Source organism: Bidens hawaiensis, unplaced genomic scaffold (assembly GCF_021521415.1).
Source record: "Bidens hawaiensis isolate Kalapana, Puna unplaced genomic scaffold, B.hawaiensis_p1.1 tig00004539_1, whole genome shotgun sequence".
Classification (NCBI taxonomy): domain Eukaryota; kingdom Viridiplantae; phylum Streptophyta; class Magnoliopsida; order Asterales; family Asteraceae; genus Bidens; species Bidens hawaiensis.
In genome coordinates, this window is record NW_027491276.1 from 1401241 (window position 1) to 1419066 (window position 17826).

Here is a 17826-nt window from a genome sequence, read left to right on the forward strand (position 1 = left end):
TTAAATCGATACAAAAGGTAACCGAGCAACAAGTTGTGCGTCCAGTCCTTTTAGAATAGAAAATTAAATGATTTAACAATAACATCCATAGATCGTTAGATCATAACATTACTATTCATTTCATGATTCGTTAGACATGATTAAATAGCTCTACATCCTCAAGTACAAGAAAACCTAAAATATTAAATTCGAATGATAGAAACACGTGTCGGTTAACATATTTATCGTCGTCCCTCTTAGTCAAATTCATTGAAGAATATTATAAACCTAAAAGTAGCTCTTTTAAAATCTTAACCACATCTGTTCCACAAGAAATATACTTCACTTCATACATTGTAAATAAAGAAAAGCAATTCTGATTTTAATTACCATGTCCATAGGTAAGAATTTCAGGATCTTCTATTATTTATGACCACCAGAAAACTTAAATATCACATTTTTTAGTCAAAGAAACAGTCACCGATATGGCAGCTTCATACTCCTTGTTGCACGTTCTATCCTTGAGAATTTTTTCGTACCTCGTGAAAACATCGTCTAGTATTGCTTCACCAAAGTGATTTGCAACCAATGGCTCAACCCCGGCCCTAATAGCCTTTGCCACATCACTGTATAATCCAACACGAGGATCATCGGTTTCTTTGAGTTTTGATGCATCATTATCATTTTTCTTTCTCTTCCAAGCCTCCCATTTTAGATCAAAACTCTCGAGCTGATCGACCGTGAAGGAACCTTCCGACTTCACCAAGTTTGAGATCTCTTTAGGAGATGCATTATACCAAGGAAGGTTGAACGAATCAAATTTCGCTTCTTCTACAAGGCCCTATTTTTGGGATTACAATTGAATGTTTCAGTTTAAGACTTTTTGGTTCCATAAATCACTCAAAAGCAAGTTTTTGTTGCTTAAACAAGCATATGCTACATACCTCATTTACCATTTCCTGAATAGCCATAGCCAATGGCCTCCAAATGTAATTACTTTCTTCATCACGAGGATCATCAGTCGTCCTATCTGCTAATGTCAAGACCATCCGCCCACCGGCCATTATCTCCTTAGACCGACACCTCAAAAAACTGAAGAAATCTTTCTGAAATTGTTCAAAATGTGCCTTACTGACACTTTCCGGTGTTGTACTTGCTAAGTATATATTCCCTTTGTTAATCTCTTCTAGTTGTGGCTGCTGCTTAACATAATTGTTTACATCTACATTCAGTCATCAATACTGCTCTATTGTGTTTGATGCAACTAGAGTGGTTCAACCATATATAATGCACACTTATTTTATTAAATATTTTTCATGAAGAGAAACTAGGGAGCTAAACAAACCGAACCGAACTAAACAAGGCATTGTTCGTTCTTTCATTAAGCTTTTATCAGACAACCGAACGGTTCACGAATACCTAACCGAACAAAATTTCTTGTCCGTATTCATTCATTAAGGAAATGAAGTTGTTCGTGAACGGTTCACGAACAAAAACGAACGAACACAAACAATGGTTTCTTTGATTTGCTAACCAAGAGTGGTAAGTGTCAACGATTAGGTCAACCTACCAAGTTGGTGTTGATGTTTTTGTAACATTCATATTCACATGATAATTTACATATAAATTACTCATGTAATACTCATATATACTTTTGTTTTATGGTTAATAATTTTGCTTAAAATCTATATGATAAGATTAGAAAAGGACGTTAAAAAGATATTAAAAACCTTTAATGAACAAACATAAACAAACAAACCAAATTGTCGCCCCTTTCCTGATTTTTTCAATAATCGATTAACGAACATAAACGAATGCAAACAAACACCTTGAACGGGGATGACCTTTGTTCGTATTCGTTCATTTAGTTAATCAAATGGAAATCCTTGTTCATGTCCGATCAGTTATTAAATGAACGAGCATAAACATACTCCCCGCCGAACAGTTCACTAAACTTTCCGTTCGAATGCATCCCAAGAGATAAAAACATTACACATACTTGTGACAACCAGTGAAGGCTATAAGAAGAGTGGACAAAATTTAAACTTTTCATTGGAAAAAGCCTGCCATAATAGGACCAAGGCACTCCAGTGAAGTAGCATGACGGTTGACGGTGTATTCCATTGGTAGAGTTTCCTTTGATTTCTTGTAATGCAATGAAAATGGTGTTGAAATCATTGGTTGGCAGATCGTTTAAGTTGATCTGAACTTCAGGAGATTCAAGACCCATTTCAAGGCTAGTCTTAGCGACAGCATTGATTACTATGGATCACACTAGAAGTGTGTTTGGTCCTGATGAACATCCAAGATCCGCCATAACTAGGGTTTTGGGAACCTTGTAGCACAATTCGCTTATTGCTTGTTCTATTGCCCCTTTCGTTTTCATTACTCCCGCTCCCTATCAATAAGAAAAAGTTCATTGGGTTAATTATCTAACATGTATTTTAAAGAGTCAGTTTCTATAAAAACCTTTTACTATATTGTGGGTTCAAAGAATCCTTAATAAAGGAAACTGATCAAAATAGCCACTCTGACCACTTATATTTCAAGACTAACCATATTTTCTCAAAAATACCGAAAATGGTCATCTCAAAACGAGTGGTCCGACGGCTCTTTACCTGCATCTACCAGAACTTAGAATCATTAGAGTCAATGGCGGGTCCAACTAAAGTTAAAAAATTTTGATTTTGAGTTTTTTTCCGACGAGATATATGGACATTCTAAACAGTTGGCCTGACGGTGTTTCAAAGTGCTTCAGTCGGACCTAGGGGTGTTCATGGTTCAGTTTGAAACTGCGAAACCGCCCAAACCAATTATTGGTTCAGTTTAACGGTTGGTTTTTTTTCTTAACTTTCAATCGGTTGGTTTCAAAAATTTTAAACCGTAGTGAATGGTTTGGTTTACAGTTTATACCGGAAGCCAACCGTATAAAACCGAACCAGACCGTGCGGTTTTTATTTTTTAAATGCTTTATTATATGTGTGTGTGTGTGCGTGTAGGGAATGTATAAAATGAAAACTCATTTGAGTTGAAAAAACCCGTGAAAACCCTATGTAAAGTTGTTTTCTTTTTGTTTTTTACATATATAATATATATTGTTACATTTAATACCAAATATCAAAAAATATAAAAAAATTGTTTCGTATTTTATATCATTTAAACATATTTTTCAGGAGAGAGAAAATGTAACTTTACTTTTATATTTTTTATTAGTTTTAATTGTGGATCAAAAATTTCAAATTTTAATTAAAAACATGTGGTTGAAAATGGGTTTCTAGAGTTTTCTCAACTCAAGTAGCATTTTATTTATCCTAACTTTATATATATATATATATATATATATAGTGATGAGATCTAGAGAGAACTAGTGAACTAATAAAGAATTATTTTTGACTTTTTTTTAAAAAAATATTTTGTGATTTTTTTTTCTTTTCTCCTTCTAATAAGATGATATTGTTCCTAAAAAGAAAAAAAACTCGTCGATTTAGTGCATATGTGCACTAATGTATATTGCATATACAATAGTGTTTTAGTGCATATAATACAATATAATTGGATTATAAAATACACACTACTGAATATATGCAAATACAACACTATTAATTGTATGTAATACACACTATTATACGTAATTCAACACTAATGCACATATGCACTATATCGATTTTTTTATTTTGTATAAAATATAACACTATTGCACTAATGCAATACAAAAAATTACATATATGCTATCAACACTATTGCACATATCAAAATACACACTAGTGCTCATATGCAATAAAAAAAGTCAATGTATTGCATATGTGATAACGAGTTTTTTTATTATTTTATTTATTTATTTTTATATTTTTTTCTAGTGAAGAATAATAACATATAAGAAGGATGAAAGGAAAAAAATTTATAAATATTTTTTTTAATTAAATGAAAAATATTTCTTTATTAGTTCTATAGTTCTCTCTTTAAAAATGAGTTTTCTGTTTATTCTCTCCCTATATATGTATATATACACACAGAGATTATTAGACATAGTTATATTTAAATTGTTATAGTGTATACAAAAATATATATTAAATACTAATAGTAAATGAATAAATGGGCTACCCCAAATCTCAAAAGAAAGTGAATGCAAAGTCACATAATTTAATTTACCTTTATTTTGTTTATATTGAGTTCTAAAATCAGGTTTTAATCATATAATCTCAATTGTCACTCTCGCCTTTATTCCTTACTCGGTTACTCAAGTAACAATATAAAGTATTTAGTTTTTGTATGTGCAAATCGTGAAACAAAACCGGAACCAATACGTTACTAACAGTTTGGTTTGGTTTTAGATTTCTACGGTTTGGTTTTGGTTTACGAAACTCAAAAACCATGACTACCAGTTTGGTTCACGGTTTGACTCTAAAGCCGCGAAAACCGGACCGTGAACACCCCTAGTAGGACCGAAAGTTAATTATGATGCAGCCAGTTTAGTTGTGAGGGCGCGATTTAGGCTATGATATTGTCGTTTTAGTTCGTGATGTAACTAGTTTAGTTTGAGAGTATTTAACGCTGTTTTGGGAGGTAGGTGGGTGGGGTGGGGGGGGGGGGGGTTCTCGCAAGCAATGCTTCCTATGAAAGTTCTAAATCTTACGAATATGGGGAAATCTTTATCCTGCGAATCTTTGTCTTCAGCTTGTGAAAGTTGAATCTTCATCTACGAATCTATCCTAGTTTCATAGTTTTCAAATCTCAAACGAAAGTTTGAGTTCCACATTCATTAATGAATGTTTTGTTATGCAAATGTTCCTGGTATCTTGCGAAACCAAACATTCTTCTTACGAATTGTCTGTTCATTGCGAAAAAAAATTTTCTACGAAACTGGGAGAGGTGCATGTGCGAATCTTCTTTTACGAAACTACCAGCGAAAGTACACAAAAATTCCTTTAAGAAAGGATTGTTTTGGGGAAATACGGAAGGAAAAGTTGAAGAAACATTGCGAAAACTCTTTGTGTATGAGTGTAATCGAAAGAGGAGGAAAAGGCGATTTTGGGCGATCAAAGGAGATCTTGGCCGATCCCTTGGATCTTGGTGTTGCTTGGCCGATCTTGATCTTGATCTTGGCTGATTGTTCTTGGCCGATCTTAATCTTGGCTGTTTCTTGGTCGATTAGGGTTTGTCTTGATCGATCTTGGCTGATTAAGGTTTGTCTTGATCGATCCTAGGGGGATCTTGGCTAATCTTGGCCGATTCCTTGGGTCTTGGTCAATCTTGTTCTTTGTTCTTGTTATTGATCTATTTGCTTGGCCGATCTTGATCTTGATTAGGGTTTTCTTGATCTTGATCCATCTTGATCTTGATTAGGAGTTGCTTGATCTTGATCCATCTTGGCCGATCTTGATTAGGGTTTTCTTGGTTGATCTTGTGCGTTTCTTGGGGAGATCATTGTTGATCTTGGCTGATCTTGATCTTTATTGGCAGATCTTGATTGATTCTTAGGGAGATCTTGGCTGATCTTGGTCAATCTTGATCTTTTTCTTGGTCGATCTTGATCTTTGGTTCTTGCTCTTGATCGTTTCCTTGGATCTTGGTGTTGCTTGGCCGATATTGATCTTGATCTTGGCTGATTGTGCTTGGCTGATCTTGATCTTGATCTTGATTGTTCTTGGCCGATCTTGATCTTGATCTTGGCTGATTGTTCTTGGCCGATCTTGATTGGGGTTTTCTTGGCTGGTTTTTGGTGTTGCTTGAATCTTGATCTAATCCATGGTTCTGATTGCTTAGTAGGTTTGTGTTGATCACGGCTATCTGTGATAGTTTAGTTAGATTGATACAATCCTATTAACTGATTAAGGACCTCGTGGTTAATCAAGGTTAGGGTTCTTTCAGCTGTTCGTTGAGTGAGTGACCGATTAGGGTTTGTGAAGTGTTTTCGTTCTTGGGTTTGCATGGAGCAGAAGGGTGGTAATGGTTTTGTTGATCGTGTTAAGCAAGGGTTTTCAGCCAATCGGGTAACGAACATTGATGGGGTTCTCCCACGTAGGGGGGCTCTGAAATCTGGTTCGTCGGGAAACCCTAACGCTACGAGTTCGTTTGTTTCGTTTGCTGCAAACACTACATTCAGTGCTCCTTTAAATGATGTAATAAACAAAGATGGTGGTTGTTCAGCCGTGGGGAAAAAAGATAGTGGTTGTTCGAATGATAACAAGGTTATTGGTTCAGATTCGTTAAATATTCAACAAGATGGAGGTTTTTCTGCCTTTGTCTCGGACAACAACAAGGCGTTTGGATCTGAATCATTTAATATTCAAAGGGATGTAGGGAAGGAGCAACATATGGAAAATTCGAAGCCTTCGTATATGAGTGTTGTCCAACTTGAAAACAAGACAACTAAGGTAACATTAAGAAAACTAAATGTGGAGTCTACAATGGAAGGAGTTGATGTGGTTATCCCGGTTGAATCTGTCAAGAAAGTCAACGATAGGTTTAATAATACCTTGTTTGGTTATTTTCTGGGTAACAGACTTCCTTTTCCGGTTGTTGAGTATTTTGCTAAGAAAAATTGGAACAAATATGGGCTTACGAGACTTATGATGAATGCGAAAGGGTTTTTCTTTTTCAAGTTTCATACGGAAGCTTGGATGATGCAGCTGATTGAAGATGGTCCTTGGATGATTACGAATGTCCCCATTATTCTTAATATTTGGACTTTGGAGTCAGATTTGGAAAAGGAGGATATACGGTCTGTTCCGGTTTGGGCCAGATTACAGAATATTCCTCTGGGTGCATTTACTGAGGAGGGTCTAAGTATGCTCGCTTCAAGAATTGGGGATCCGATAAGTATGGATTCTTACACTGCCAATATGTGTAAGGAATCGTGGGGAAGAAGTAGTTTTGCTAGAGTTCAAGTTGAACTTCATGCAAACCAGGACATTAAGAGGAAGCTGGTTGTAGCTGTTCCAGATACGTTGGGGGAGACAAACAAGATATCGGAGATTAAGATTGAATATGATTGGGAGCCCCCCAGATGTTCCTTATGTGAAGTGTTTGGCCATTCAAACACTCAATGCCCGAAACAAGTTCAGGAGAAAATGTTAAATGAAGAACCAATGAAAGTCAATAATGATGATGGTTTCCAGAGGGTGAAGGGAAAGAAAAAAGTTAATACGCAAGTCAGGAAACATAATCTTGTCTATCGACCGGTTACTAAACCTGCTGTGACACAGCCTGCAAATAAACCACCCTCTCAAAGACAAGACACTAATCATCCAGTGGGTAAACCTGCAGCTTCTAAGGCGGTGGGGGTTGAGTCAAAGGAAATGCATTCTGTCCAAACCCATAACCGGTTTGATAATTTGGTGGACGAACCAGAAAGTGATGAAGATGAGGATGATGTGGAGGAGCTGTTTACGGATGTGGCTAACAGTATGAAAGCGGATATTGGTTCTGAGGGTGCAAGCACACCAGGTGAATTGGGTGCTTAATGGGTACTATTGCTTCATGGAATATAAGAGGGTTGAACCGCCCTCTTAAACAAAAAGAGGTTCGTAAGGTAATCCAAGATAATAATATTCAGGTGTGTGCTATTCTTGAGTCTCACGTACAATTAAACGCGGTTTTTGATGTTTGTAAGAAGATTTGTAAAAATTGGGATTGGACCAGCAATGGTAGTGTTTGTGATAAAGGTACTCGGATTATTGTGGGGTGGAATACGGATTTGGTTGATCTTATGGTTATTGATTATTCGAACCAGGTTCTTCACGTTCAGGTAAAGTTTAAGCTGGATATCAAGGTGATGTATGGTTCTTTCGTGTATGCTGAGAATTGTTATTTGAAAAGAAGGGAGTTATGGCATAATCTTGCTGTTCATAAACAATTCACTCGTGGTAAACCGTGGGCTTTACTAGGAGATTTTAATTGTGCTCTTAATTTGGAAGACAGCTTACATGGTTCTTCCAAAATTCCCACTGGGATGCTTGATTTTCGTGATTGTGTTAAGAACATTGAAGTTGAGGATATAAATGGGGTCGGGCTCCAATTCACTTGGAGCAATAAACCGAAAACGGGTATGGGTCTTTTCAAAAAGCTTGATAGGGTGATGGGAAACTCTAAATTCATGGAGATTTTTAATGATTCTTCGGCGGTGTTCCTTCCTTACCGGATTTCAGACCACTCTCCATGTTTATTGAAATTCCCATCTCTTATTAAAGGTAAGCCTAAACCGTTTAAATTCCCTAATTTTTTGATCGGAAAACCGGGTTATAATGATATTATTGCTAACGGCTGGAAAATTGAGGTGAATGGTTATCACATGTTTCGCGTGGTAAAGAAACTCCAAAACTTAAAACATCCAATCCGTTCTTTGCTGCACCGGCAAGGCAATCTCCACAAGAAAGTTAATGATCTGAGAACCCTTCTGGATGCTTGTCAAACCCGTCTTGACATTGACCCTACTAATTTGGAGTTGATTCGGGAGCAGAGTAGTTATCTTAAGGCTTATCATGAGGCGGCTAAAGATGAGGAAGAATTCCTTAAACAGAAGGCTAAAGTCGATTGGTTAAAGCTTGGTGACTCTAACACTGCGTACTTTCACAATTCTTTGAAAATGCGAAACCATAGAGGGCGTATTGATACTATAAGTGATGTTCAGGGCCGATTATTTGAGGGGTCGGATGTTCCTTCGGTGTTTGTTAATCATTTTATGAACATCTTTGGTTCAGATTTGCAACCATTGAGAAAACCGGATAATCAGATTTTTACTACTAAGCTTTCGGCCTCTCAGGCGGAGCTTATGGTTAGACCTATATCCGATTTGGAAATCAAGGATGCTTTTTTCTCGATTGGGAATTCCAAAGCGCCGGGGCCTGATGGTTTTTCCTCGGCTTTCTTCAAAAGTTCTTGGGATATTGTTGGGAAAGATGTTTGTTTGGCGGTTCATGAATTTTTCAGAAAAGGAAGTCTCCTTAAACAGGTTAACCACACTATTATTGCCCTTATTCCCAAAGTGACCACCATTTTGACTCCTAATGATTTTCGTCCCATCTCGTGCTGCAACACTTTATATAAATGCATTACCAAGATTATCTCGGTTCGTATGATGAAGGGTTTGGAGTCGTTAATTGATATCAATCGGTTTGCGTTTGTTCCTGGGCGTAGGATTTCTGATAACATTCTTTTGACCCAAGAATTAATGCATAATTATCACACTAATAATGGTCCGCCTAGATGTGCTTTTAAAGTTGATATCCAGAAAGCTTATGATACGGTCAGTTGGGATTTCATTCGTGATATGCTTTTTGGGTATGGTTTCCACGACAGGATGATTCGTTGGATAATGGAGTGCATAACCACTTCTTCCTTTTCGATATCCGTTAATGGGAACTTACACTGGTTCTTTAGTGGTAAAAGAGGTCTGAGACAGGGTGATCCGATGTCCCCTTATATTTTCACGCTGGTTATGCAAGCTCTCACGTTAATTCTGCATCGAAAGGTTCGTATTGAACGATCGTTCCGTTTTCATCGTCATTGTGAAAAATTAAATATTATCAATATTTGCTTTGCGGATGATTTGTTCCTGTTTGCTCGAGGTGATGTGAATTCTGCTAAAACTATTATGGGGGCTCTGAATGATTTCAAAGATATGTTCGGGCTTACTCCGAGTGTTCCGAAAAGTACCGCGTTTTTCTGTAATGTCCCGGACCGCGTTAAAAGTGGTATTCTGAATATTATGCCATTCGTTGAAGGAAGGCTCCCGGTTAAATACTTGGGAGTTCCTCTTATTTCTACGAGGTTAAATTACCGTAATTGTAAGAGGTTGCTGGATTGTATGGATAGTCGGATTGGAGATTGGAAGAATAAAACTTTATCTTTTGCGGGTAAACTTCAGCTGGTCAAGTCTGTTCTGTCGTCCTTATATATTTATTGGTCTGCTGTGTTTTCACTCCCTTCTAGACTTATTGCTGATCTTGAGAAACGGATTAAAAATTTCCTTTGGGACTATGGTCACAATAAGGGAAAGCATAAAGTCTCTTGGGATATTGTGTGTCAGCCGAAATGTGAAGGTGGTTTGGGTATCCGGCGTATCCGGGATGTCAATAACTCTCTTCTGGTTTATCATATTTGGAGTTTAATCAATGGTCGTAATTCGTTGTGGGTTAAATGGATTCATGAGTATAAAATGAAGGGGCGAAATTTTTGGAGCTTGCAGATTCCTAACTCGTGTACTTGGGGGTGGAGGAAAATTCTTCAGTTTCGTCCTCGTATTAGACAGTTTATTTGGCATGAAATTGGTAATGGGAGATCTACTTCAGTTTGGTATGATAAATGGGATGATCTTTGTCCTTTAAGTGATTATATTAACCCGAGAGCTATACATCGGGCTGGCTTGTCTTTAGAGACCTGTGTCAATGATGTTGTTTATCATAATAACTGGGGTTGGCCGCCTGATTGGATTTTGAGATATCCAATTCTTTCGAACTTAAAAGAGGTCAGTATTTGTCCGGATAAGAGGGACAAGATCGTGGTAATGGATGAGAATGGGACTTCAATGAATTTCTCGGCTTCAGGAATATGGCATCTTCTTCGGAGACCGGCTGATAAGGTGTCTTGGGTGCATGTTGTTTGGTTCTCTCAATGTGTTCCAAAACACTCCTTTATGTTGTGGACTGTGCTTCATGATAGGTTGAGCACGCAGAATCGTATTATGGGGTGGAAAATTGGTGGGTATCCAAATCATAACTTGTATTGCTGCCTTCTTTGTAATGGAGAGCCGGATTCTCGTAATCATCTCTTCTTCGAGTGTAAGTTCTCTTCTGAGGTTTGGAGTATTGTAAAAATGAAAGGGAAGTTTCAGGGGTGCAGGAATGGTTGGGCGAATATTCTTCAATATGTGTCTCAATTTGGAATGTCCAACTCTATTGATAATGTTGTTAATCGGCTGTTATTTGGGGCTTCGGTTTACGTTATTTGGAAGGAGCGAAACAACCGGCTTTTCAGGAACTCTTTGAAGACTCCTAAGATTGTTGCGGACGAAATCATTAGGGGTACGCGCCTAAAGCTTATGACTCTAAAGTTCAAGAATTCTGAACGGGTTAATCGGGTTCTCGAGGATTGGCACTTTCCGCGGGGAGTTTCCCACCAAATTGATGATAATGGTTGATTTGTTTTTGTTTTGTTTATTTACTTGGTTCTTGTGTAAGCTTTAGTTGTGTTTTCCAGTGTTTGGTGGTTTTGGTTTTGTTTACTCTTGTATGGCATGTCATACATGAGAACTAATATGGCACTCTGTCATATTACTTGTACTTTTTTGGTTGTGTGGAATGCATTTAACCGGGTGAATCCCTTTACCCAAAAAAAAAAAAACTCTTTGTGTATGAATTCAAGCTCCTCGAGTGGGTTGTTTGATCCTTCCTTCATTTGTTGGGGGGGGGGGGTGATAGGCCTTGTTTTAGTAGGCTACACTCCAAAGATTTGCAGAGAAGAAACGAATAATTGGGAAAATTTTCTAATATATTCCATAATGCAAAAACTGAATTTAAACATGCCATGAAACTGGGTCATCACCCACGTTCCTTATTCTAAGGGAAACATGCAACCACTACCTATTCTAATGCTCCTAAAGACTTGGTAAATTAAAGAGTAAAACTAGGAAAACATGCAAACGTGAAACTTGTAGCTCAATCCACTAACTTGCTGGGCTTCCTTGTGTTTCTCTTGGGCCTGTTGTACCCAACTAGCTTTTCTTGGGCCTGAGCGTCTGCTGGTGGGTCGACACGGTTCATAACATCACCTCCCCCTGAAGAATCGGCATTGTCCTCAATGTCGAAAAAGAACGGATAAAGTTGTTTCAGCTGAGCTTCATCTTCCCACGTAGCCTCTTCCATAGGCAATTTTTCCCATTTAATGAGCAGTTATGTTTTGTTGTCAGTATCCTTGCGTGAATCTAGAACCACCTCAGGGAAGAGACTAATATCAGTAGCTTCAAACCTGTCAAGAGAATCTGCTGAGGATGATCACTGCCAAGACAATCTTTAAGTAGAGATACATGAAAAATTGGATGGATCCTTCGAAGTAAGTGGTAACTCCAAACGGTATGCGACTTTGCCAATGAGTTCCAAAATCTTGTAAGGACCAAAAAAACGCATTGAGAGCTTTTGATTTTTGCGTTGCTGAACCGAGTGTTGACGATATCACTGTAACTTCAAGTAAACGAGGTCTCCAGTGTTGAACTCCTTTTCAAGACGTTTCTTGTTAGCTTTCTTTGTCATACGTAGACGAGTTTGTTCTAGAGAAGACTTTAGAGCTGCCAAAGGGTTTGATGGTTGTTCAAAGATAAATCAATGGAAGCATCGGTGTTTGAACCTGGAGTGTAGTCATAAAGGCTGTTGACATCGCGGCCATAAAGGGCTTTGAATGGGGACATGTTAATGGATGTATGGTAGGAGGTGCTATAGGAAAATTCAGCCAAGAACAAAAAGCGTTCCCAAGAAGAGGGTTTTTCGAAAACGAACGCACAAAGGTAGTTTTCCAAACACCAATTCACGACCTCGGTTTGGCCATCCGTTTGGGGATGGTAAGCACTAGAATGAAGAAGTTTGGTGCCCATTTGAGCAAAAAGTGACTTCCAAAATTAACTAAGGAAGGTCAGGTCGCGGTCTGACACAATTTTTTTAGGAAGACCGTGTAAATGATAGATTTCATGCATGAAAACCGTGGCGAGGGTGATAGCGGTGTAGTGAGCAGGTAATGCAATAAAATGCGCGAATTTTGGAAGGCGGTCAACAACAACCCATATGGTAGACTTACCCTTTGAAAGAGGCAAATGGGTGATAAAATCCATAGAAAGGTCTTGCCACGTATCGGTTGGTGTCGGTAAGGGTTGTAAAAGGCCATAAGGCTTGTGCGTGGGAATCTTAATGGCTTGACAAACAGAACATTCCTTGATAAACTGAGTTACATCCCTTTTCATGCCTAACCATGTAAAGGAAGTCGAAAGTCGTTTAAACGTCGCATGAATATCGGAATTGCCACCTAAGGTGGAGCAATGGAATTCGTCAAGTAAGTTGCGACGTAGAGGCTGAATATGAGGGACCATGATACGACCGTTCAAGAATAAAAGTCCATCATGTACTATATGGTGAAGAAAATCCGCTGGATCAGCGACGATTTGCCAAACTCGCTGTTGACCGTGGGTGTTGTTGGCGAAGTAGGATCGAATCATCGAGCCAAAGCGCTGTTGGATGTGATAAGGCCAACATGGTTGGAAGATCAACACAGCTCAACGCGTCCGCCACAATATTTTCTTTACTAGGCTTGAAATGAATTTCAAAATCATAACCGATTTGCTTAGTGACCCATTTCTGTTGCTCGGGCATTTGAATCGTTTGAGTGAGTAAATGTTTAAGGCTATGATGATCGGTAAAAATTCGAAATTTTCTACCCAAGAGATATTGATGCCATTTGCAGACCGATTCAGTGATGGCATATAACTCTTTGGTGTATGTCGAATGACCTTGCATTGTGGCACACAATATTTTGGAAAAGAAAGCAATTGGACGACTGTGTTGGGAAAGGGCAGCACCAATCGCTTGGCCGGAAGCGTCCGTGGTCAAATCAAAGGGTTGTGTGAAATCGGGTAAGGCAAGAATAACAAGATGTTGCATGTGGGTTTTCAAAGTGGTAAAGGCGGATTGTGCTGTGGACGACCAAGAGAATGCGGTTTGTTTTAAGATGTCGTTAAAGCGGCTGCAATGTGGGCATAGTTGGGAACAAAACGACGGTAGTAGCCCGTATTTCCAAGAAACGCTCGCAAGGTGGTGAAAGAATGTGGTGTAGGCCACTGTTGAATGGAGTTGATTTTGTCTTGTTTAGGAGAAACACCCAAACAAGAGATAGCCAAAAAGGAAATATTCGAGACTGCAAAAGTGCACTTGGACGATTTGGTATAAAAATGATTGGTGGTAAGTGCCTCGAACACATATCTCAAGTGGTTATAATGATCGGTTTTCGTCGCGCTGTAAATCAAAATATCGTCAAAGAAAACTAAGACAAAGCGAAGCAAAATGGGTCGGAAAAAATCATTCATGGCGGATCGGAAGGTGGATGGCGTGTTGGAAAGACCGAAAGGCATTACAAGAAATTCGTAATGTCCATCGGAAGTTCGAAAAGCTGTTTTAGGAATGTCAGGTTCGGCAACTCGTATTTGGTGATATCCTGAACGGAGATCAATCTTGGAAAAGATTGTGGCACCGTGTAACTCGTCCTATAATTCATCAATTGTGGGAATCAGAAATCGACGCAAAATCGCCAAGTACCGTCCTTCTTTTTAACAAGCAAGACGGGCGATGAGAAGGGACTGTTACTAGGACGAATGACATCGTCACGTAGCATCGTAGGAATCAATTGGCTCATGATTTGTTTTTAAAAATGAGGATACCGATAGGGCCAAACGTTAACAGGTTTGGTGTTAGGAAGTAAAGGAATGTGATTTTCATGGGGCAGGGATGGAGGAAGGTGTTGAGGTGTGTCAAAAAAGGTGGGAAACGGCCGTTGTTGGGTCGGTCGAAACAGGGGCGGCCAGGAAAGTTGGTGTCGGTGTGGATAGAATCAGAGAGCTCAGTGAAGTGGGTGGTGTGGTATCCTTGCGAGGGCGGCTAATTGGGTATTGGTTTGCTGTTGGGATTTTAAGGTTTCGGTGGAAATAGCAATTAGTTTGGCGAGTTGGTTGGCGATGGTAGGTGGAAGATCATTGGAACCCGTGGGATCCTTGCAAGGAGGCATGGCGGAAGGGTGAGATGTGAACGAAAGCACCAAGATGATAGGCCTTGTTTTTGTAGGCTACACTCCAAAGATTTGTAGAGAAGAAACGAATAATTGGGACAATTTTCTAATATATTCCATAATGAAAAAACTAAATTTGAACATGCAATGAAACTGGGTCATCACCCACGTTCCTTATTCTAAGGGAAACATGCAACCACTACCTATTCTAATGCTCCTAAAGACTTGGTAAATTAAAGAGTAAAACTAGGAAAACATGCAAACGTGAAACTTGCATCTAAATCTAATAACTTGTTGGGCTTCCTTGTGTTTCTCTTGGGCCTGTTGTACCCAACTAGCTTGTCTTGGGCCTGAGCGTCTACTGGTGGGTCGGCCCGGTTCGTAACAGGGGGGCGGGGTTAGATTTTCAATTATGTCTTCTTCAATGGTGGATCCGGGCTAATTAGCATGTTAAGAGATTATCCATTTATCACATATCACTACCGCTAAAGATCATATAGGTTAGTTGAAGATATCATTCCAATCAAGGGTTTGGGTCTTTGAGCTTTCAATTTCTACCGACTTCCTTGATTTTGTCTCCAACTAGATCAATTCGATGGATGATGACAGTGGAAAGGTTTGGGTGCGTTATCCAACTAACTTTTGTGGACCGTGCACTTCATGCCAACTTCGCCATTATGTATCATGCACCCACGATAATACATGAAAACGTCAAGACTGTGATGTTCTTCATGGTAATGTCAAAAGTGTAATGTTATACTGCTGAATCTAGAGTTATTCATTCGATGTTTAATCCTTATTCATTGTTTCTTACACTTATTATCCTCAATCGAGTGATACGGGGCTTTGACCTATCAAATATTTGAGGGGCTAAATGTCAGGGGGGAGGGGATGAGAACGAGAACGAAGACTTCTAGTTATAATTTGCCTCACTTCACACACTGCTATCTGACATAGAAGACCAAGGGTTATAAGCTACTCAGGAATACGATCGAGCGGATTGTCATAGAATATTGTGATGAATTGATATTATCATCCCAGGGTAATTGTTGGATATACGATTTGAGGAGGATATTATCAATTAATTTATCCTTAAAGTTTGTAGTGGATTGAAGATTGCGAAGATAAAGATTTGAAGAATCCATGAAGTTTTCATGAATTTTTACAGGAAATCGCTAGTTTTGCAGAGCTTCCCTATGAAACTACGAACATTCTAATTAGTGAAAGTAGCAAGAAAGCTTGTGAATCTTCATGATGGAGTATGTGAAGCTGTGTCTTTCCATTATGCAACACTTGAAGACTGCGTATGCAAATATTCATGGATCCCTACGAAAGTACACGTGCTCGGTCACGAGTGCCGGCTCGTCGAACCGAACCGTCTCAAGGGAGGAACTAGGTCTCATGTGCTAGTGCCGGTCTATTTTGTATATGAGCCACCATTCTAGGGAGGGATTCTCCAGGGGTGGGACGAAGTTATGTAATCTTTGTTGTAATAAAAGTCATTTACCGGAATCATAGCTTCGATGTTCTTATCATTTATATCTTTTGATCGTTTGGTTTGTTGACTCACAGCCGACTCGTCTTCTCGCACGAACCAAAAACAATCCTAAATCACCATATCCAATAGCTACATCATTAGTATAAATATTAATGCCCATGCTCCATACAAGATCCTCACCCTAATAACCCCTAAAAATCATAAACCTAAGCTTCAAAATTGGATTCAAAAAAGAACACCATAAACGTGTAGATCTCATCATTCTACGAGGAAACATCAACGGGTTAACTACAACAAACTTCAAGAAGTTTTGGATCTAGCTCGTTTTCTTCAAAGATACATGTTAATCAAAAAGGTATTCATATTGAGCTTAGTTATGGATGAAAAGCTGTTAGACGATAAACCGGACCTTGTGAATCAATAAATTAGCGTTCTTGATTAAAAACGAGGCTAGTAAAGAGATTTCGCAAAATAGATGGTCTTGAAATGTTTGAAATCTCAGAGATTAGATAGGGAATCTCCTAATATTGGGATATCGCACTATAGACGGTGTTGCATGGATTTGCCAGATAGCCTTAGTATTGCAAAATTACCTTGTGATACTTTGTGAGATAGATCCGTCTGCGAAACTATTTGCAAGACTAGTCTTGCAAGACCAGTTTGCGAGTTATACCAGGTTTTGAGACTAATTGCGTGATTAGCCTTTGCGAGATAGCTTAGACTTGCGAGTCGATCTGACTTTACTTTTGTGAGATGGTATGTCCCGACGAAATTATGTATTTTGCGTTGAGATTTTGTTAGGATTAGAAATTAATATTGAATCTTGTACAGTGGTTCAGGTGTATGATATGCAAGAAGGACCCTCAGTTAGAAATTGTCAGGTAGACTAGGTAAATTCTAGACCCTTCTCCTTAAATGTTTTGGGGCTAGTGTGCATACGTGAATGGGCCAAGTAAGGTAATGTTAGATAGTTTTTGCGTGTTAAAATAACCAGTCTATGAGACAGTCTAAAACTGTATGGGTGTATGTTAGGCCCTTGTGTGGGTGTATATTAGGCAACACCTTTGTGGTGTGTGCCGATAATTGCAATTACATATGTAGATGGCTTCCGTCATGTCATGATCAGGAAGGATGGTTGATTGGCAAGATTAGATTGATTTGCTTTAGACACGGTAGGAAATGTTATGTTTTTTGCTTCAGCATGTCAGATATTATTTATAATAACTGTTATGTTAAGCTAGAACTCACTCAGTGCTAGACCGACTTTTGTATGCACATCTGGTTAGTAGGTTCAAGAAAGAAGAATAAGGAGTGACTGTTGAACATATAGGTTGTCCAAGCGACAAGTGGTAACCACTAGTTTTGAGTTTGGTTATTATTTTTTTGACAACTGGTATGTGTATGTTATTGTTTATTGCAAGTTTTAAAGTTTTACTTGGCTTAACTTTTTCAAGAATTAAGAACTAGATGCATGTGTAAACCCAAATTTTGAGACTCTCTAGATTCAAGGCGTTTCACCGTCTAAGGCCATGTAAGGATTTATGAAGGTGGCACATGTTGTAACATCTGTCTTTTAGAAATAATAAATAAAG

At 38.6% G+C, this 17826-nt stretch overlaps 1 protein-coding gene across 1 annotated transcript in view; it reads right to left on the bottom strand.

Moving 5' to 3' along the window:
* Positions 1-394: 394 nt before the first annotated feature.
* Positions 395-17826, bottom strand: part of LOC143626914 (salicylate carboxymethyltransferase-like) — a 29935-nt gene continuing 12503 nt past the window's right edge. The window contains exons 2-4 of the mRNA XM_077096845.1: positions 1979-2377; positions 924-1178; positions 395-820 (exon numbers count right to left, since the gene is read on the bottom strand). Coding sequence (XP_076952960.1) covers positions 425-820; positions 924-1178; positions 1979-2209 — 882 coding nt within the window. The 5' untranslated portion in view covers positions 2210-2377 and the 3' untranslated portion in view covers positions 395-424. The remainder of the gene's footprint in view (positions 821-923; positions 1179-1978; positions 2378-17826) is intronic.